The sequence below is a fragment of the Enhydra lutris genome, unplaced genomic scaffold (genome assembly GCF_002288905.1).
Source record: "Enhydra lutris kenyoni isolate GAN:26980312 unplaced genomic scaffold, ASM228890v2 scaffoldscaffold71, whole genome shotgun sequence".
Classification (NCBI taxonomy): Eukaryota; Metazoa; Chordata; class Mammalia; order Carnivora; family Mustelidae; genus Enhydra; species Enhydra lutris.
The window spans coordinates 568463-591613 of NW_019154155.1; the positions used below are offsets into that span (position 1 = coordinate 568463).

General features: G+C 41.6%; 1 protein-coding gene across 2 annotated transcripts in view; it reads right to left on the reverse strand.

Annotated features, from left to right (window-relative positions):
- Window positions 1-329: 329 nt before the first annotated feature.
- Window positions 330-23151, reverse strand: part of LOC111159899 (WAS protein family member 3) — a 134450-nt gene continuing 111628 nt past the window's right edge. Inside the window, exons 4-10 of one of the 2 annotated variants that reach the window (XM_022522574.1) lie at window positions 20343-20477; window positions 18042-18195; window positions 14729-14846; window positions 6636-6802; window positions 5536-5802; window positions 3590-3957; window positions 330-1308 (exon numbers count right to left, since the gene is read on the reverse strand). In XM_022522574.1, the coding sequence (XP_022378282.1) occupies window positions 1151-1308; window positions 3590-3957; window positions 5536-5802; window positions 6636-6802; window positions 14729-14846; window positions 18042-18195; window positions 20343-20477 (1367 nt within the window). In that variant the 3' untranslated portion in view covers window positions 330-1150. Of the gene's footprint in view, window positions 1309-3589; window positions 3958-5535; window positions 5803-6635; window positions 6803-10115; window positions 10292-14728; window positions 14847-18041; window positions 18196-20342; window positions 20478-23151 lie in introns of both variants that reach the window. The other variant, XM_022522573.1, reaches the window with a different exon arrangement.

The following is a 23151-nucleotide window of genomic DNA, read 5'->3' on the forward strand; positions in this document are numbered from 1 at the left end:
CGTCTAATCTGAGGTACTTTTTACAGTTTAATGTGCTGACGACACCATGAGAAAAGAGAACCGTGTGCTTCTAGGAGTAGGGCCGAGGCCCTGCTTGGGTGATGGATCCCTAATCTGGCCACAGCACCAGGAAAAACGCATAGCTGTCAGCATCTATTTCCACCTACAATCTAAGCTTTGTGAAATTCAAACCAAGTGGGGCGAGGGGCCGTGGGGCGCCCTCTCCCGAGCGCGCTGAGGAGTGGGGAACTTAGGACGCGGCTCCAGGAGAGGCCGGGGTGGGGGGCTCCTCCGCACCCTGTGCCCAACCCCCCCACCCCCGCCTGTCGTGTTGTGCCGGCCGGCTGGCCCCCCGGGGCTCTAGGGACTCAGGGGTTCCCAGGGTCAGCCCCGAGGGCCCCGGAAGGAAGAGCACCCTGTTCTCCATACTCGTGACTGCACAGCAGCTGGAGCCCTTTCCGGAATCACCGCCAAGCATTGACCAAGGGAGCGCCCGCAGGGAACCCTGCCTGGGAAGGGCCTTCCAAGTTCACGTTTCACCAGAGCGTGCAACGGAAACAAAAGCATCTCACGGAACGTTCTGATTCACACGCGGGCAGCCGAGCTAAGGAACGGGAAGCAGCAACGTTTGATGCCCCTGACTTGTTAAATCTTTCCCCTAGAGCCAACTTCTTGGGAAACACGTTAGAAACAAACGAACAGAAAGGGTGAAACGGTATCACTGACTGGAAGACGTCACTCTGACACATGGTCATTAATCTTGCAAAGACCTAACACCAGGCAGCTTCACAAACACACGGCAAGTCTGCGGAATTACAGTGATCAGGAAGAGGAGACCCAAACTGCACGAAGTACTCTCGTGGCCAAGAAAAAGGAAGCAAGAGGCTGTTTTCAGGACAATGCAATAGTTACAGCGTATTTCCTCGGGTGCAGCACAATTTGCTATGTTTAGTGGCACTTAAGTATTACACAGTAAATACTGAAAAAACCCAGAATTTTTGGATGTGCAAAAGCAATATCACATTATTAATACAAAAGTTGCTACGCTACAGGATTATAATACCACTATGTGGGTGTTGGGACCACTTAAAATTTTCAATACATTTCCGACACGTGGCCACTGGTGGCCCCGCTGCGCATGCGCGCCGCCTCAGTCGGACCAGTCGTTCTCGTCGAACTCAGAGTCGTCGTCGGAATCGCTGTACTCCACGGCGATGCGTCTGGACAGAATAGTGGCCACGTCATTCCCGACTGGCTCCCGCTTGGCCTCTTGCTCGCGCTGTTCTTGCACCTTTTTCAACTGAATCCCTGGGGACGCAACCCGGAGAGGAGAATTAAATCACTCTGCTTGCTCCAAATTAAGGAAAACAAACTAGGAAGTCTATTTAGCCTTACCACCCCCTCCCCACCCTCAAAGGTAAAAAGTTTTGGAAACCTGAAGTGAGAAAAGCTTGGGAAATCGAAGTGTCCCGACCAAAAAAAAGGCAAAGTCGTTGACACTGTTTGTAGAAATGTGCTGAATTCCAGCGCACTTGAACATCTTGAAAGAAAATTCTGGCCTGCACCTTCCACTAGGGTAGCCACTACACATGTCTGATTAAGGATAAATTTATTGTGCCTAGTGGCTACCATATTGGAACGTACAAACATGGAGCACTTCTTCTATCATGAACAATTTCCTGGACATTGCTGTAATCCAAAGACTTGGAAAGGAGCATTTTATGCTAATAGCTTTTGATTAGTGCTGGGAGGTAAGGGAGATCTGTGTTTCACCAATTCTAAAAATGAATATAAAATACAATCATCTACTTTCTTATAAAGTAACAGTAGGTGACAAAGATAATTTAAAGTTAATTCTTTAATTTTTCTTTTGAAAGAATTTCAGATTTTATAGAGTCCCTCCCTGTAAGACGTAGAAAAACGGGGCACCTGGATGGTGCAGTTGGTTAAGCAACTGATTCAATTTTGGCTCAAGTCATGATCTCACAGTTGTGGGATAGAGCCCAGAGATGGGCTTCATGCTGGGCATGGAGCCTGCTAAGTTTCTCTCTCTCTCTCTCTCCTCTCTCTCTTTCTCTCTGCCCTTCTCCCCACCAAAAGAAAGACAAGTTAAAAAAAAAAATTCCCATAAAAACTATACCCAGGTTCCCCAACTAATAACATATGACCACTTTTTTTTTTTTTTTGGAACCTTTATCATTCTTGCTCATACACACACACTTTTTTCTGGACCACCTGGGAATAAGTAGCATGTAACGTTCCTTTGTCCCTAAAATACTTAATGTGTAATTCCTAAAAAACAATAATCAAAATCAGACTACGAGCATAAATACAATACTACCATCTCTTTTATAAATATTATGTAAATTTTGCCAGTAGACTTAAAAGCAGCAGAAAGTTTTCCACCAGGCCTGGGATCCAGCGTGGGAATACTGATGACACTGTCTGTCGTCTTTCACTAATGTCCCTTAATATGGGCAGTTCTTCAGTCTTTGCGGCTCTGATCTTGACATTTTTTAAGAACACAGGCGGCTCCTTTGTAGACTGTCCCTTGATGTGGGCTTCTTAGAGGCTTCCTCATTATTAGATCCCGGTTATGTGATCACTCTTATTGGATGGGGCTAACAGGTATCCAAAAACAAAAACACTGTCCTACTATGACCCTAAATTTGTTATCAGTGAGGTCGCATAGCCCTGGGACTTCTTTTCTTGACAAAATCAAAGTGTGTCAATGACGTTGGGAGACATATGAGAAGGCTGGGCTCGTGTGCCACACTCGGGTCTGATTTGGGGGCACTCAAGCCAAAAGCAGAGACAGTAATGTCCCAGCTGTCCTGTGAAGGACGTCAGTGCCGCCTTTCTCAATCCCTTCCAGACGGAAACAACAAGCCTGTGACCAAGAGATGGTGCAGCTCCCCACTGAATGAGGAGCTCCTAGGACATCTGCGCATCCTGTCAGTGACCCTCACCCGGCCTGGGCTGTGCCCCAGGGCTGAGAATAAACGGGTGGAACAGATGGTTAACGTGTGGTGCTGAAGGGATGCCAGAACGGGTGAGCGTCTCGGCTCCTCTATCCTGATTTGATCAGAGAGGCTCTATTTCTGTATGTCTCATGCTCTGGGGTTCAGTGTAGGGCTTTTAGCCGACAAAAGAATCTTGTTGCTAAATACATGCTGAAAAACTTACTGGCTTCGCGCATCAAGCTAAAAATATGGGAAGTCTAGGACATAGCTTAGGTTTATAAAAATAACTCAATCATTGCTACGAGCTCACTTTCTTTCACTTAGACGTTTACCCCTACAGTAGAATGCAGAGAAAAGACCCAGTTAACCAATGATCATCTTTATTATCTATTTTAGTCAAGTACAGCTTTCCCGAATTCTCTCAATACTTTATTATTGTGTAATTTATCTTGCACTGGCAAGAATAGGTCTTAAGAAAACAAACTCAAACAAGTGTCCTTTAACCCTATTCTAAAAAACAGTTCAGTGGAGAGAGCAGTCATTTGAAGAAGACTAGGCTGTAGCTGGTTAGAGCCATAAAGAAGTCTCTTTCTAAAAGGAACGCTGTGTTTGAGGCGCTCACTTACCCATTCGAATGGCAGCGAGAAGATCGCTTCGAGCGTCACTTATGGGTGGCTGTGCTGTCTCTGGGCGCTTCGCCTCAGCTGCAGGGGGGCCGTGCATCGGGGAGGATGAGCGAGAAGAGCCTGCGCCAGGAGGGCCCGGTGGAGGAGGCGGTGGGCCTGGAGGCGGTGGGGCTGTGACCACGAGCCCAGCAGTGGGAGGGTGAGGAGGAGGGGCGTAGGAGGAGCCGACAGAGGCAGGGAAGGGGGGCTGCATGGGGATCTGGAGGGGGCTGACGAAAGCAGTTTGTGCTGAAGGAATCATGGGGGGTGGTGGTGGAGGAGGAGGTCCTGAGGGGTTGTAATACTCAATTATCTGTGCTGGCAGCATCCTGACAAAGAGATGAAACACACGGAGTCATTACAACAGTGACAAAGTCATAGCCTCGGAGAGTCGAACATGTCCAATTCAGAGGCTTCCCCCAAACCCAATATATACCGTCCTCTGCACTTTAAACACTGCAGGATGCAAACATCCGCACTTTGGGCCAGTCATTTTTACACGTCTACATTATTCACTATGATGAAATTCATCTACACAAATGAACCAGAAAGAAAACCACTCAAAAGGCAACTTTGGGGGCACCTGGGTAGCTCAGCTGGTTAAGAATCCCACTCTTGATTTTGGCTCGGGTCCTGGTCTCAGGGTCCTAAGAATGAGCCCCTATGTGAGCCCCATGCTCATTGTGGAATCTGCTTAAGAGTCTCTCTCTCCTCCCTCTGCCCATCCCCCATCCTCCGCTTGCATTGTCTTTTTTTCTCTCTCTCAAATGCATAAATAAATCTTTTTTAAAAAGTAACTTTCTGTGGAAGGCTAAAATAAAACAGTCGACTGCAAAGGTTATGAACAGCAATTCAAATTTATCCTTCATAGTGGGCATCAAAGGTGGGTGGCTCGCAAACTTGTCTTACAAGGGTCCTGTGGTCAGTCAGATTTGGAAAATTCTGTATTTTATACCTTATCCCCATGGAAATTCCTCAAGCCCACAGGGCCCATTAGAATATCAAAAATCTTTGAAAAGTCCTACGCCTAAGAAGTCCACTGAATCCTACTGGACCACAGACCCTCTCTTTGCCGGACCCTTAATTAGGGCTTCACTCTCTGGGCACTCCCACACTCTGGGGACCCTTCAGGCGAAACAACGGAAGAGAACCTCTGAAGGCAGAGGGACATACATTTAGAAGGTGACACACACTGCTCTGGACTGAAGAACACACACGTTAATGGAAAGACACATTCAACTTTCCTAGGCACTATCTTGGAGGGATGAACTCTTTAAAGATTACAGTTAATTCAGAAAATAGAGGACCAAAGGCAGCCTATCAAAATAAAGGTGAGTGCTTGCGTTAATAAAGACGTGACCACAGGGCTCTTTCTTTAGGAGCTGTTTGGATTTTACTCAAGTGACAGAAAACAAAAGGGCCTGAGGGTAGGAGGTCTGCATACCAAGAGATCAAGAGAGGGTACAGTCACCTATGGCCAAGTGCAAGCGGGAGCTCCGGGAGGGCAGCCCTGGAGAGTTTTCTCACTTGTGACGAACTATCTGCGGTTCACCCAGAACATATACAGAGACCTGAGGGCTTGGGACAGGTTCACAAAAGCAACATCATCCTTTCTCAATACCTTGGCTTAGCAATGCCTTCACACACACCTCAAAGTAGGTATGAGGGAGTGTGTGTATACATGAATACAGAGACCAAACCTGAGACCCGTCTGTAAGAAAAAGGGGACCAGAGTGACACTGAATATTTTAACACAGAATTGGTCATGACTGGTACTATCTACATCCAGAGATCCTTGGCCACATCTGGCCCCTAAGGGATGATTATTCAGCAGAAAGTTTTAGACCACACATAGCAAACTCCAACGTGAAAGCAAACAGAGGTAGAAGACAGGAGTCTCGAGTTACCCGTAGTCCGCCGGTGCCATGGGTGCGGAGGCCTGGGATCCCTCTGCGGCCTGTGGTGGGGGTGGCGGCGGTGGCTGCTGGGGCCTGTTTAGGGCCATGTGCCGCGCCGAGGCAGAGGGGGGTCGGTACTCATGCTCGGGGGCCTGGCTTGCTGGCCCGTGTGGTGGTGCGTCCCCAGCTGAGTAAGAAGGGGTCATGGGCTGCGGGTGCAGAGAGTGGTTGGGAGTCGCTGGGTAAGAGTAATCCGTGACATCTGATGCATGCGACCTGATGTTCAGGAAAGGGGCGGGGGGGGAGAAAGTCCAATTCAGTTAAAAAGATTCCCCGCAGCAGCCATAAGCATATTATTTGAATAATAACTTTGCCAATATACAGAAATCACACACTGATTTCCTTCACTCTGGACTCGGTCCAGCCCCGTGAGAGCTTCTGAGCAACAACAAAACAACTACTTTAGCAGCAAGCCCCAGTGTTACATGGCTTCAGGGTCCCCGCGCTGAAGTGGTTAAGTCAGACAGGTCGGCAAGCAGGAGACAACAGAGCCCATTTTCGCAATATTTCAGCGTGCTTTTTCTCTAAGAGAGAAGGCTGCAAGGCAAATTCCATTTAATTAAAACACAGGGCCTAAGACAGAGGATTTCAGTGGCGATGGAACTGACAGCATATAATTAGATATTATAAAATGGCAGGTGAGCTGGATAAATATGAACAGTAAGAAGAACGGAAGAAATCAAGAATGCAATTCAGTGGGTTGTAGTTTTCTTAAACAGAAGGACTGTATTTAGCCCAAAGAGAGAGCGTGCGGTGCAATGTGGAAAGGGCTTTTCTTTGCACGGCAGAGCGTGAAACTCTGGAAGGAATGCAGATGTGGTATTAGATGAGCAGAGCCTGGGAAGATGCGGGGGCCACGATGCCAGTGGGGCGAGGGGGCCTGGAGGGAGCATGGCCTGTGAGGGTGGCGGCCACCTAGGTATTAGTAAGGACAGTGGCGTGTCCCTGGCCCGGGCTACAGGCCAGCTCCAGGGATGCGCGAACTGTCAGGGCAGCCAAAGCAGGGCGGGCAAGCTGAGGCTGGGGTCCCGGAGAGCAAGGTGACGAACCCTCTGGGCACTGCATCCTCGGTGGCGCCCCCTGCCTGCGCCAGCTCCTTGGCGTCACTCATGAACTCAATGCCCATTTTCCTTCTCTCCCACTCCTCTCTTCTTGTCCTTACTCTTCTCACATGTATTTGCTGGCTTCTGTGAGGGGTCAGCTTGTGTCTCTCTCTCTGGAGGAAACAGGCAAACACACATTGGGGAAGGAGGAGACGGGGTGGAGAAGACACCAACCAAGTTTCCATCTTTGAAACTCAGGCAGTAGCTTCCCTAACCGGAGCATCACACAACAGAGCAAACTGTCCTAAATGACAAGAGCCTGCTTTGTTGTTTTGTTTTGTTTTGTTTTGTTTTGCTTTTTTTCTTCCTGGATTGCAGTACAACAATAACTGGTAACTCACTTTTTCCCTCCCTTAATTGCAGTATAAGTTCTAGATTACAGTGTAGCTAGGGGTATGTCTCCTGAACTATGCAAACTATGCAAGGGAGTTGGAAATATTTAAAATTAAAAATTTTTAGTGGGAGAAGAACCTGACCTAGCTTTAGGTTTAACGCATTTTAAAAACACAAATACCTAAAACTCTCCAGTCACTGGTGAGTTGCGCTTGACTCCGTGTGCCTATGTCACAGATTGTGTACGACTTTCTCAAGGAGACAAAGTTACCTAGCAAAATACAGAGTGCTTCTGATGAGAGGAGGAGCCAGAGATTGTAAACCCTGTGGCGGGACTCAGAGTCCTTACCGCAGTAAAGTGGCTCTGTGACAGAGCCCCAGTGGAGCCTGAGAAAGGGGAGGACCAGTGGAGAAGGGAGTAAGGAACAGGCAGTGAGCATCCGAGGACCAGAACTCCAGCAGGAGGGCTCTAGAGGGAAGGGCTCTGGAGGAGAGGTGGGGAGTCGGGGGCCTGCTGGGGCCTGCTGGGGGACAGACAGCCCCATGGGAAGGTAACAGTCACCACAGAAGACGCTGTACCAACGTGGAGATGAGTGGGATGAGGCTGAAGTGTCATGATCGGCACTGATTATCTGTTGCAGAAAAGAGCATTGGTAAGAGTGAAGATCACATGGAAAACGGAGGAAGGGAAGTGTAGGCAGTGGAGACTCAGTGGGAGAATCAAAAGACTCCCCTGGGGTCTTTTGGTGGACAGGTGGGTGGACAGGTGGGTTGTCAGCTGCAGCACAGGGCGCAGGACAGGAGGGGACGAGCACAAGGACACTTGCGCTGGAGTTCTCACATCTCCTGATAATGGCGAGAGAGAGCAATGGGCAAGCATGTCCATTCTCATTCTAAATTTATGCTTACAATCAAACCATTCCTGATTTACAGAGAAAGCAAAACTTTATGGTTAGTGTATGTGGATTAGGTTAAAACAGATTACTTACATGAACAGACCATATACATGCCATGAAATCTGATATTAGATTTAACTCTGTTGCCCCCCATACATCCACTAAAAACCATGTTTCTAAATAATGCTTAAGACATAAATATGAAATAACAAAAGTCAACAGATAAAAAACATAGAGCATGATTTCAATTTTGTAAGAGAAAAACATATATATGTACAGAAAAATGACCAAAGAAAGAAATAAGCTAAAAAGCAAATGGTGGTTTCTCTGGGTGATGGGATTATGGGTAAGATTTTAATTTTTCTCTGTAACTTCCAAATATTAGAAGTTCCTCTTATTTTACAATAAGAAAAAAAGTGATATACTTCAGTAAAATAAAAAATAAAAGATTCTAAATTAAGGCATAGAATCCAAGTACAACGATGAACTTTTAATCTATTTATCTGTTACAGATAGTAAGAGGCCACAGGAAATAGGATTTGTGTTCTGAAAAATAAAAGAAATGAAGATCTATCTAAACAACATAAATACAAAAGCAGAATACTAAATGATCTCAGCAATCATTGATTTTATACCCAACATGGAACAAGTGAATCTCAGATGCTAGAACGAACAGCAAACATTCAACTGAGGGATCAAAAAAACCTCATTTTTCCACCTGTACCTACTGAAATAAGAATATATATGGAGCATTATAAAATAAAGTATATGTTTAACATGAGTAAATAATCACAATTAAATTACTTGGGGGGGGGAGCACCCTGGGGGCTATCTGTAATATTCAAGTACCCCTCCTCACCCGAAGACCTGTGAGCAAATCTGAATCATCATTATTATTTTCTATGGACATAAATGGACATAGAGATTCACACCTGAGGTGAATGCTCAGTTACATCTCCAATAATTCTTGAGTACTGAACAGATAACAGCTTGTACAGAAAAACTGCCTAAAACTTGTCTTCTAGCATAGCCAACCAATGACTGACAGCCCTTCCGGGGTGGGCATATTTCTGAGTGCGGTAAGTACCAAATATGAAATATCTTCTGTGTGCAGAGTCTGTGCTAGACACTGAGGTTATAGAGAGAAAAATTAAGAAAAAAGGACACAGATATAACGTAAGGTACAGGTTGTTGCTGTTTTTGAAACATTCTTGAGTCATATAAGAATTCTCTGTTCAGGGGCGCCTGGGTGGCTCAGTGGGTTAAAGCCTCTGCCTTCGGCTCAGGTCATGATCCCAGCGTGCTGGGGATCGAGCCCCACGTCGGGCTCTCTGCTCCGCAGGGAGCCTGCTTCCTCCTCTCTCTCTCTGCCTGCCTCTTTGCCTACTTGTGATCTCTGTCTGTCAAATAAATAAATAAAATCTTTAAAAAAAAAAAAAAAGAATTCTCTGTTCAAATTCTGAAATGGTGATGGAAAACTCTGAGGCTTCTGACCAGTGGGAGACCCTGACCTTACACAAGCAGAATCGGGAAATTAAAGCCGAAGTACTAACTGACTAGTGAGACTCTGTTGTTCCAAGAGTCCCTTTTGCAACAAATGTGACTTAGTGACCATATCATTCGCACCTGCAAGGAATATTTTTATTTCAATGCTTACAAATTCTTAAAGTAACTCCAACAGAATTCTTCTCCTGAAATTAGAATACATAAGATTAGTAAACTGAAGAAATAACTAACTCATTGGCTCATCACTCTTAGAAAAGTTTTCCAGAAAAAATACTGAAGTTCCGTCTTAGGCACATCAATTACCACCTACTAATTATTTTTAGCTATCACGTGGCAAAAGAAATTCAACATTCTAAGCTAAAGAGGGAGAGAAAGGAGCAAACAATTATTAAAAATGTAAGTCACTGGCAGTTACTAAGCCCAAATATAGCATCAGTGTTAAAAACACCACATCTAGGTTAATGGAACAATAAATGAGTTAGAGCGATGGAAAATCATACAAAGTAACCCAATGTACAATGAAACCACTTTCAAGTATTATTTCAAAGTCAAAAAAATACATATTAATTTTTAAGGAAAGTTTTTGCAACATATCATGGGCCATATAAACACCAAAGACACTGGTGCATGTCCAACATATAATAAAACCAATTTACTACACAGAGGCTTTCTACAACACACGCACACACACCTAGTGTCTGGGGACAGGGATCCCTCGGAAGACGCTCCGTGGTACACACTCTGAGACAGCCTGTTGTCGGGTCTAAGCTCTTTGTCATATGCCATCATACTCCACTCCTGGCGCCTGTTTCTGGCCTTCCTAACCTTTTTCACCTCCCGGGTTGTGCCATCTATACGCTTTTGCTCCTGATGTGCAGGAAGAGAAAGTAAGCATGCCAAGACAGAAGGGAAAGGAAAAGAGCAGGTTAAATGCGGTTGTAATGAATGGGAAACAAGCCCGGCACGCAGACAAGAGACATTCCCACTTCAGATCACATGAACGTTCTGAAAAATTCGAACACAGTATACATTCTCTTACCTGACATAGACCCAGCAGCAGTAACTGACACTTAACCATTTAACCTCAATAAACAGAAGCTACTCTGCAGCAGCTAACTCCAGGAACCGCTTACCATCATTTCTGGTAAGGAATTCGCAGCTTACTAGGCTTTTAGCTTGTTTTAATGTACTAGATCTTTTAGATCTGCATGATAGAGATAACCGTCTGAGATAGAGACAAATCACGTCTACCACTACACACTTGTGACTGAATGGTTAACATGCAATCATATTTCACAAAATAACTCAAAATACTCTATTGCCAGTTTCTAATAAGTTTATTACAGAATATTTAAGCTAATCCTGCAACTAGCTTAACATGGAACAAAAACATGCTAAGAACTTACCTTACCATACCGAGAATCAGTCTGCTCCAGCCCTACTTTGCCAGCAAAAATGTATCCAGTAAAAACTTGGGTCCTACACAGGAGTTTTTTCAAAGGTGAGGACAGTTATTGCTACATGTGTATGTGTTTTTCATAATTCCCAAGTAAGAGGTCATGGTCTTTAAAGATGAGAATTACGTGCTCTTAACTCCTAGACTCCTGTTAAAGAACTCCCGCACACAGCTTTACAGAAGACACACGAGCGCTAAGTGATCAGACCCAGGTGAGCTTACGCACCGGGTCAGGCGCTGAGGATACAAACAGCAGACAAACAAAAAGACAAGGAATCTGCCTCCGTGGAGCTTGCGGTCCAGTTCAAGAGGCCCAGAAAAGGACACAAACAATGTCCAGGTATAAAACATGGTAAAACATAAATGCATCGTATACTGAATGGCGCCTCATCTGGAAGTCAGGGAGTGGCCGAGACTAGCCCCTTCATGTGAGCAGGTATCATTCTGCAGCGAGCAGGGCTGGTGCATGGGCAGAGCGGATAGAATGTGAGCCAGCTCTGAGGACAGCAGCACATCAGGAGGAATGGCTCCTGAGATCTCAAAGGTAAGCCAGACCTTACAGGCCGGGTCAGAGGTGCTGTTCTTTATCCCAAAGGCAATGGGAAACTATCAAAGGTGAGAAGGGAGGGGCTGTCACACTGCGGAAGCAATCTGAGAAGATCCCTCCAGGTTGTGGAGAACAGATTAGAAGGGGCAAGGCAGATCCTGTGAAAGGGTGGCTGATGGTTCACGGTGGGTACCCGGGCGAAGCTGGTAGATGATGCGAACATGGAATTCACAGAACATGTATAAACAGTTAATAAAGATATGAAAAGGTATGTAGTGCAAATGAGATTTTCATGGGGGAGGGATGAGTCCTTAAAAATAAAATAATAATGATATGCAGGTCTGGAAGAGGTCTGTTAAGAGCGTAAACTGGTTCAGTCTTTTAATGGTCAGGGGGCAATTTGATGGTATCTTTCAAAATTTAAAGCTCATTATTTGTCTTCTAGAAGTTTGCCCAGAAGACTTATCTGCACATGGATCACGCAGTACCATAGTCCTGTTAAGAAACTCTTCACAAGCAACCAAAGTATGTCCTAACACAGTAAGGAGCAAACAGTTAACGTAGCATGCACACCTTTGAGTACTACACAACTATTAAAAAGAACACAGGACATCTTTAATTATGTCAATGTATGCATATGTCTGCATGTGCTTGTGTAGACATCGGGTGTGGTACCATTCTATACATATACAAGTGCTTTGTGAAGTGTATGCATATATTTATGAATACTTTTTAAAACGTCTAAAAATGTATACACTGAGTCACTCCTAATGATTGGTGACACCTGGGAAAGGAAACTCTTATTCTCAAATTTTCTACACTAATGTATTCACTTCAGTGTAATGTGAGCATTTTACAACCAGCACGCATTGCCAGTATACTTGTAGAAACCAAAAGGAGGGAGAGTTCAATGGATTTCAACATACCTCCTGATTAAGAACCACTGCAGTCATCAGTAACTGTCACCCTTACTTTTAAAAGACGTATGTGTTTAGATGCGTTTAGATCAAGTGTTATGATCATCTGCGACTTTGCTTACAGTGGTTTAGCCTCCAAATCCACTCATCATCGTGCACACAAGACACACACACACACACACACACACACATACACGTATGCACAAACCGATTGTGACCAAGTGTTCACAGTCGAGTGTTTGTATTCCAACTACACTGGCTTCTGTTAAAGTCCCTGGAATGTATCCAACCATCTCCTAGCCCGGGACGATCCTAGCTGCCTCTACCTCTAATGCTCCTCATTTCGGAAGCTCCCTGCACCTCCTCTGCCCCCACTCCTCCAGCATCCCGGCTCACGAGCATGCACGCACACAGACACGCACACGCATACGCGCACACATGTGCACTGATGTGGACTCTGCTTAGTGGACTTCTAACTCCCCACTGCTGGAGCTCAGTGAATGACACCACCTCATATGCAATGTCACCCCCCCACCCACCTTGTCACTTCACCCACTGTACACTGTACTCTCCCTTCACAACATTTACTAGGCACTGGAACTACACACTTACAACTACATATTTACTTGCATCATTTAAAAAATGTTTTTAAACCAGCAAACTCCGGAAACGAAGTTCAGAAACAATGGATTTCTCATCCCCAAATCTTCTAAACTAATGTTTCCTTCAGAGAGAATTTTCAGCTCCAAACTGAAAGTAACCTGTGTTTTGGAAATCCTGGGAAACAAAGCATTAACTGGTCTCATTTTCTATTCCTACATAATAAAAGATTTCGTGCTAGAATTTTCAAAATACTTTCCCTCTTTATGACTTCCAGTGGGCTGCATGATTACTTAATGTTTGTTTCCCCCACTACATTGTAATCTCCGTGAGGGTGATAATCCTTCCTCACCACTGTTTATCCAGCATTTAGAAGGCATTCAAGAAACATTATTATATAAGTGAATAAGAAATTCTTATCAGAATTTTATGTGTTGGAGGAATGTGTAATGAGACAAAACAGTCAAGGAAATGGTATAATTTTGAAGACATGATAATCATCCATACACTAAGACTATTTTCCCCTGAAGAACACTGCTAAAAAACTTAGATATTTTTGCCAAAAGTATCACTGAGAAAGGAAACCTAGAAGACCACTTAAAAGGACAGGCATGTTTTAAAGGAAAATACCCTTAAATCCCTGTTAGTATAAAAAGGTGTAGGGACCAATGGGCCTTGAGATAATCTGTTTCTTTTCCAGTCAAGAGACCAGGATCAGTTTTTCCTTCACTTAAATACTTAATACTTTCTTCACTTGGACACTTTCCAACTTCAACTCTCAGCAGCCCTTCCAAGATTTCTCCATTCACCTCCCCACCCACAGCACAAGGAGAGAGCACGAATAACCAACCTTTAGAATTCTTTCTTGGACTTCAGTGGGAACACCTTACCCTTGTAGTCTGTAAACTGCTTCCATGTTCCCTTTCTTAAATCCCGTTTTCAAATCTTAAATTCTCTTCCATCCCAAACTGTGGCTTCTATGGTTCCAGTACATCTAGAAGCCTCCAAACATTAAGGCCACTAACCCACAACTTGCTAAGACTTTGTCTTAAAGAAAGCACTCTAAGATTTGCCAAGCAAACCAGGTGCTCGTTTTTTAAAAACACAGTTTACATATAAAAGTCTTGACAAATATTTGCCTTTGGAGAATTAACTCTCAGGAGGTTAAGTCGAATTTCTGGGCCCTAAAGGGGCAGTTCTCGGCAAAGCATGATTATTCTTCCAAGAGTGCTCATGATGTAGTGATTATGTGGTCATAATGTGGTCAGCAGCCTTCAGATTTACAAGTTGACTGCCTATTACACCTCACCAAAAGGAACCTCATTGTTTGGTAAATACTATGCCCTAAATGTACAGACCACACATGCCTTCCGATCCAATATGAACATCTCATCAAGGTGTTAATTACAGCTAGGTGGCAACGCACCAACTGGGAATGCTTTACAGAGATGAGAGCAGGTCATTATATCTGATATGAAATGTTGACTGCTTTGTGAAATTTAAAGAGCAGGAGAAAAGTTATAAAACATGGTTACAAACAGAAGTTCTCGTCACTACTTCTATTAAAGCAAAGCAAGTTTAGGGAACAAATCAGAAAGTATTTACTGAAAAGTAGTATTACTGTGTTAGACTCAATTGTCAGTATCATCATGTAAAAGCGCAACCTCTACTTCTGCACTAAATTCAACATACCAACCATTTGCATAAAGGACTTACTGACTTATTTCTAAACCAGGATCTCATTTCAACGTCGATTTGTGAGTTCCCGTACTAGAATTATTTACCTTCTGACGCCTCTTCTCCTTTCTTTTGTCTTCTGTGTCCTGCAGCATTTTTTCTTTCCAAAGGTCAAAGAAATAGGAAGGATCAGTGTAGAACTTCAGCCCATCCTTTTTATCATCTCTGTAAATCAATGTATCACAAGTTGGGGGGTGGGGGGAAGAGGCTGTTAGACATTTTCATGTGGGGTGAATATTCACTTAATTTAACTCATGAGATGATAACATCTACATGAGGCATTTTGACTGTCCTACACATTCTCTCTGATCTCCTCATTTGAAGAAAAAAAAAAGGTGAACATGAAAGATTAGCAACTTTTTCTAGAATAATCACGTAAAAAGTACTCTGGCTAATTTAGACTTAAGTATAAAAGTGCCTCAAAATCACAATATGGCTCGTAAACAATGATATCTGATACCTCAATTATGTCAGGAAATGTTTTGTTTATTCTAAGAGGGGCCATCTACAGAGATGAATGGGTTCTTGGTGTGTACAGATACTCACCTCTACTCTGGAGCTTCAATATTATTAGGATAAAAATTAGTAAGTACGCTGTCCCTTTTTCTTTTTATTAGTAAGTACACTGGCCCAACATCTACTCAATTCGGAAAGAAGCAAAAACTAGTTCCCAGCGTACTAAGTGTGATGGGAGTGGAAGTAACTCACAAAGAGAATTCAATCATGGCATTGCACTTTCAAGTCCTGCCACAACCACTGTGGTCTAAAGACTATTTCAAGGATTTATATAATTATTCATCTATCATAAAACCAATGCAAATCCCAAGTTGTAATATAAATCGAAAATAAAGCTCAAAATAATCATAACATGAACTAAATGCTCTCTAAGACTAATGCTTTAAAAAAGGATCTGGCCTGTAGACTATCTTCAGGAGGAAGCAGAGCATTTACATTTCAAATCAGGGTTTCAGTAAGTCATTTAAGGCCCAGAGAAAAGCAAAATGAGATGAGACACAGTGAGATGAGTATAAGAAAGCGTTTATGCCCAAACAGTAAATGCAAACTAACTGAATGAGCCCAGGGGGGCATCCTGCCTGCCCTTCCCTGATGCTCCTCCTATGCCATGTTCTGGGAGCTTCTCGTCATCACAAACTATGGCCCAGGTTCCTCTGGGGGCTACTCTGGCCCAATCGACGGTCTAAAAATCACTAACCATGCAAGTTGCTTTATACTTTCATCTATGATGACTTGAAATCCTTCTTTTCCTTTCCAAATTTCCTAACTGATAGGAGACCTCCATTACAGAGATTTTATTAACAACATTACTGTGAAAAATAGAGTCTCCCAAAGAAGCCAGGCCTTCCAAATGGAATGAAGATAGAGAAAAACTCAACAGTAATTTGTTACAAAATTTAAGACATATAAAATGCATACTTTTTTTTTTTTTAAAAAGGGGAGCTAATACTTTAATGAAGGCAGTAGCTCATGTCAGTGAGCAAATATTAATCTCAACATAAGAATATAAGCCGGAATGCCCGGTGTTGATAGCAACCAAATACTTCATTTTCAAGTCATGTTCTCGTGTTCATATTAACACTGTCCTTAGTGTTTTATATACCTCAAATGTTTATTGTCAAAAAGTACATCAGAATTTTTAGCACTGTTACTCTTAAACACATTATTAAAGAGTTAGACATTTTTATTTTCCATAAAACTGAATATACACATACAATATCTATGAAAGTTACTTCGTTTTTTTACAAAATTAAAATTTTTCTATCATCACAAGTAGCTAATCATGATCTCAATTCATCAAAGATAAGTGGCCCACTGAGTTTTCTCAGCTTTTTCCTTTGGAACAGGATTATTTAGTGAGGTGTCTTAGGACAGTTTTAACAGGCCTGCCCTTGTGGCTTCTAGTGCTAAATAAATCTGAAATTGCCTCCCCAAATATGCCTATTGAATGAAAGTGAAATTGTAAGGTAAAACATCAGACTTACAATACTACTATTCATATAGATTATTAATTTTTAGATGAGTGTGCTAAAACTTCCAGAAAAGCATACTTGTTCCATAGGAAACTGTGGCCCATTGGCCCTTTTCCATCATAGTTTCCATGGGATTTCTATTGATTTTTTTTTTTTTTTTTTTTGAGAGAATCTTTCTGTCCGTGCTTAAGAAAAGAATGTAGCTGGAACTGCTGCTTTATTAGCAGGGCTGCAATATAGGTAGGTCCAAACATCTCCTTTGGACCCTGAGAAGGAACAGGAATTCAGACCAAAAATACTCTGAACACTCCTTGAGAAGGACCAAAGGCCCAAGATGGCAGCACCAGAAAGAGAGAACCCATTCAGTGGTAAAGGGAGTCTGTTACCCAGTGAAGCTAGTCCTGGGGGCCGTCAGGACACCTCTACCACACAGCCTGTGCTCATCAGAGGCTGAGGGAATGAGCTTACCTGGAGGGCAAAGGCAGGAGAAGAACAAGCTGTACGATGAAGGACAATGAGAAGGCATATGGAAAAGGGAGATGGGAAAGAAGGTGACAAAATATGGAAAGAAAACACTAACGTGGTAAGAGGTAGGAGAGGTGTTTTTAACAAGTATTTTCAATTGCTTAATATTAACTTTTTGTACCACCAATATTCCATTCTTTTTCTGGAAAGTCTGGTCCTGATACCGAGTCCTACCATTTTACAGTAACAGGTTAATTTGTTGACTGTATTATTCACTCTTTAAGAATCACTAGCTGCAGCATGCATTTTTCTGAATTAAATGACAAAAGTCTCTGCAACACTGAAATGCTGACACAGGCATTTCACTGCATGATAAATGAATTACGCAGTTCCTTTAAAACTGACTTTGAATATGAGGAACAACATAACCACACCCAACATTATACAATGTGTAATTTTATAATTACTTGGACTGTGGAACTTTTGAAAGCCTTTTTCATGTTGATATCCTGTAGTGACACTATTTAGAAAAAAGTCCCCCAGGGTGAGTTATATAGAAATATTTTAACTGTTCAGCAATGAGTGTCATTTGAGACACAATCATAAGTAGAATTTCTGATTCTAGAGTAACAAAATTCTACTTCAGATATCTACACTCAGGTATCTACAAAAGTAGCTATCTACTATAGCTATCTACCAAAGCTAATGTTAGAGCTCACACTTCTCTTGGTGAGTTAATCTCTATTTTGAAATTCGAAACCTTTAACAATTCTGTACTAGGAACTGATTTCGTTGTATATAATACCTGCAATTACTTTCAAAGTTTGAAAAAAATACGTCCACCGCACTATTCTCCTCTCTCAGCTTATCTAGACTAAAAAGGCACTGGGAATGCATGAAGCCATACCTGTACGGTGTAAGGATATTCAGGGGAGGTGGCTTATCGCTCTGGTTGTAGATATCAGCAACAGGATTAGGAAGGCTGTTCTTTGAAACCACCTGCTGGTCTTGGACTGTGGAACTTTTGAAAGCCTTTTTCATGTTGATATCCTGTAGTGACACTAGTTAGAAAAAAGTCCCCCAGGTTGAGTTATATAGAAATATTTTAACTGTTCAGCAATGAATATCATTTGAGACACAGTCATAAGTAGAATTTATGATTCTAGAATAACAACATCATGTTTATACTGTTCATTTAAAACCACGCTTAAATAGCATGTATATTCCTTCCCTCTTATAAAGAAAGCTGTCTCTATAAAACAAAGACGAATCACGTCTTTTCTTCTTCTGTAGTGATCTAATTATTTCTTTGAACCTAATATTAGAACATCATTCTTTATAATAGCGTTTTTCAGAAACCACACAGGAATATAGTTGAGCATAACAGGTATGTAAATACAAAGGTTTGGGTATCCTGGAGGAAAAAAATATTCAGTTAATACCGGTTGAATATAATACATGTAGGAAATATGTCTGCAAAAAATATATACAAATGTAAAAAAACACATGAAGTTTTCCTGACACTGACATTAAGGAAAGATGGCAAGGTTTTTCAAAATACGTATAGTCCTAGAAATTAAGGAGCAGCATTTAAACTACACTCAGAGGTAAGAAAATCAGGACTGATAATACTTACTTCTTGTGTCTGCGCAACACTTTACATCTCATGTATTAACTCATCTAACCTTGACAGATACTTTTGAATTGGGCAACGTGGTCCATTAACCCACCTGACCAACAGAGCTGAGAGTTGGGTGTTAAGTAACTCTTCCAAGATCACCCAGTAAAAAAGGGCAAACTCAAAATAGAACACAGATTTCCTAACTTGGTCACATGTTTTTTTCTACTATAAAATCTATGCCAAATAGTAATCAGGTAAATCTTGACTGGATAGAATTTTAAGGATATGAGATACAGTGTAAAATCTTATGAACTCTAGTGTACAGATTAACCTTTTCGAGCACAAGGTTTATCACTGGTATTCCAATTACAAGATCCCACAAAGAAACTGAAGGAAGATGAGTAAATACTAAAAATTATTTGTGATACCAAGGTGAAAAATGAATGACTGGCTTAAGATGCTAAAATTTCTTATCTGAATAGGCCAAATAACTAGCCAAGGTTTTACTTTTTCAAATAAAATAAATCTTAAAAATCAGATTAAAGAATGTTCATAAGGGATATTAAAATTTCAATGCTTTACATTTTTGTCCAATTTCTAATTCACAAATTTAATACTGACCTTTGAAAAAGACCTGAACATGAGTAAATATATTTTTTTAAATGATGAGGGATGAATTCCCTAAAACACTACATTAAAAAAAAAAAAAAAACTTCCAGTTTTTTCATTAATACAACTATTGTAAGTCTAGTAGAAAAATCAGATACTAAGATCATTTTACTGCAACAAGAGAAATCAAAACTACCACTACATAAAGGTAAAAATAATTGTTAATCTGAACATTTTTCTCAAGGAAATATGAAATGTTGTATCTTGTACTTTATTTTTGCATATTTTTTTTTCCAGTGTAATCTCAGTCTCTCATCCAAAAGATACAGAAAGGGAAATCTTTAAAAAGGAATTGCTGAATTTTCATTTTATTGAAACTGTCACAATTTCAGGGTCTATCCTCAAAATTATTATCAGTTACCTACACAGTGCTTACCAGTATTAACTTCATTTTACAACCATGATGCCTAAAGGCCATCAGTAAATGCTATTTATTGAGACGGGAAATCGCAGATCACCATGATTATATACAGGCATCAACCCCAACAAGGGTAGCAGGCGGATGCCTTCATGCCTTCCCTCAGTCACGCTGTGTAAGTACCACCCTCTCTCATAGCTGGACCACATTCTTGGAGTGACTCTGTGATTTTTAGGTAAGAAAGTATCTTTAAAAGAACCACCAATGACATAAACTAGGGTTTCTAATAGCAAAAATATTCAAAGAATCCTATAAAACAAATACTATATGGGTATATTTTTAAAAAGAGTATTGAAGGCATCTATGAGGTAGACAAGATAAGACTCTTTAATTACTATCTTACCCAATATTGTGCCCCCCCCCCCGCAATATTCTTCTAGAAAGGACAAGATGAAATATCAGCACACTACCCCAAGGAAAAAGCAGTGATTACACCGCAATTAATGACTACCGTCTTGTCAACATCACTTCTAGCTCATTGCTTTCATGCAATTACTTACCCTCTTCCACTGTTGAATCCAGCTGGGTAACTTTGACAGCAAGACGATCAATTCTGTCTTGAAGAGAATTTGCTCTGATGTAGAAGTTGTTAGCCTCATTAAACAGCTCACCAAATATGTCTTCAGCATGTTTGCCTAGAGAAGAAAATGAATGGAGAAGGCCATCTGTTAAGAAGTGCTGAAGCAGCCTTCACACGTTCTCGCTAATGCCGATTACTGTCAACATGTGGGATTTTGTGCAAATGATTATAAAAATAAAGTGTCACAGTCAAGGGCCTTTAGAACTTTTGAAGATGTATTGTGGATATTAACATCTATCTGAAATTGACCCAAAGCTGTATGGTTTTAGAATACCCCAAAGAGTACAGAACTTTCATTTAATTGCTACGTGAGCTATCACCAAGTTGTTTCCCATTAAACTTCTTTGGGAAAAAAATGACTCTCATTTTGCATACTTTACAAAAAAATAGAATCTTGGGAACTTAGCCTTCCTTTTACTTCCCAAGATAAATAAATCATGTTGGTTTCTAAATTTGAGATTTTGCTTCATTCGCCATCAGAAACGTTAGATATCTTACGTTGTGCCTAACACTCTCCAACGGCATGAAACTGTTCTAATCTGTATTTTGAAATCTAAGGATACAGTGCTGACTCTCGCACTCTCTAAAATCAGTATTTTGTATTTGGAGTTAAATTTTCTATATGGATTCTTGTAAATGCCAGACATAACTACTCCCACTTTTCTTAAAATTTAATAAAAAAACATTTCTGAAAACGTAGGCGTTAAGTACCTGCTTGGATTTCCAAATCCTAACATCATTCCTTTATTCATTCAACAAACATTTAATAACTGTCTATCCTGAGTGTGCAGGGCATATCTCCTCTGCCAGAAAGAACCACTTTTTAAAAAATAGACCTTAATTTTAAGAACACTTTCTAGTTCACAGCAAAACTGAGCAGAAAGCACAGAAAATTCCCATATACTTCCTATCCCCCCCATACCCTCCCCCACTATCAACCTCACACATTTGTTATATGCATTTGTTATAACTGATAAACCCACACTGACATGTTATTACATCCAAAGTTCAGTTTCCATTAGGGTTCACTCTTGATGTTAAATGTTCTACGGATTTGGACCTATGTATAAAGACATGTATCCACCATTACAGGATCATACAAAATAGTTTCACTGATAAAAATTCTTTATGTTCCACATTATTTATCACCCCCAACTCCCTGCCACCCACGGATTTTTTAAATGTCTCCATAGTTTTGCCTTTCCTAGAATGTCATACAGTAGAAATCATAATTAATTATAATTAACCACATTCACTTAGTAATATGCATTTCAGGCTCCTTCACGTTTTTTCATGGCAAGACAACTTGCTTCTTTTTAGTGTTGAATAACGTCGCACTGTCTGGATGGACCAGTTTGATTACCCATTCACCTACTGAAGGACATTGTGGTTGCTTCCAGTGTTTGGTGGTGATGAATAAACATCTGTGTGCAGGTTTTTAGGTGGACATGAGTTTTCAACTCACTTGGGTAAACACCAAGGGGCAAGGCTGCCAGATTATATAGTAAGAGTATGTTAATTTTTTCTCTTTTAAGATTTTATTTGACACAGAGAGAGAGATTGAAAGTACGCAGAGAGGCAGGCAGAGAGAGAGGGAGAAGCAGCCCCCCACTGAGCAGAGAGCCCGATGTGGGGCTCCATCCCAGGACCCTGGGATCATGACCTGAGCTGAAGGCAGAGGCTTAACCCACTGAGCCACCCAGGTGCCCCAAGTATGTTAATTTTTATAAGAAACAAATTGTCTTCCAAAGTGGCTGTACCATTTTGCATTCCCGCCAGCAACATATGAGAGTTCCTGTTGCTCCACACGTTCATCAGCATTTGGTGTTGTCGGTTTTCTGGATTTTAGCCGTTCTGAAAGGTGTGAGGTGGTAATCTCATTTTAATTTGCATTTCCCTGATGACAGATGAGGTTAAATATGTTTTCATGTGCTCTGTGCCTGCCATCTGTACATCTTCTTTGGTGAGCGGTCTGTTCAGGTCTTTTGCCCGTTTTTAAATCAGGTTGTCAGTTTTCTTAGTAATGAATTTTAAGCAGTCTTAGTATATTATGGGTAACAGCTTTTATCAGATTATGTCTTCTGCAAATATCTTCTCCCATTCTGTGGCCTGTCTTATTCTCTTGACAGTATCTTTCACAGAGCCCAAGTTTTTAATTTTAATGAGGCCTAGCTTATCAATTTTTTCTTTCATTGTGGTGCCTTTCTTTGGTGTTGTATCTAAAAAGTCACCACCACTCCCAAGGTCAGCTAGATTTTGTCCCATGTTACCTTCCAGGAGTTTTATAGTTTTATATTTAGGACTATGCTCCATTTTGAGTTAATTTTTGGGAAGGGTTTAAGGTCTGTGTGTAAACCTACCATTTATTTGCATTTCTACCAGTTTATCACCCAAATGAGAAGAGAACCTAAATCTTCTGGAAAGAATACTTAAAGCAAGAATCACCATGACATTTTCACAGTGCTTTATAATTTATATGGTGCTCTGATATCCACTTTCCAGACTGCTGTAATTCACAACATGGCAAACTGGGAGAGTAAAAACCATGCCTTGTTTAGTGTTACAGTCCAGCCCTAGAACAATGCCTCCTGACAAACGCCTGTTTGATGAATGCACCAGCTCATGAGGTCAACAGTGAGTTACTGTGTTCATTTTCCAGGTGACTAACCTGACCATCGAAAGGTGATCTGTCCAAATCTCATGGCTAGTCTGTGGCAGTAAGAGATGAA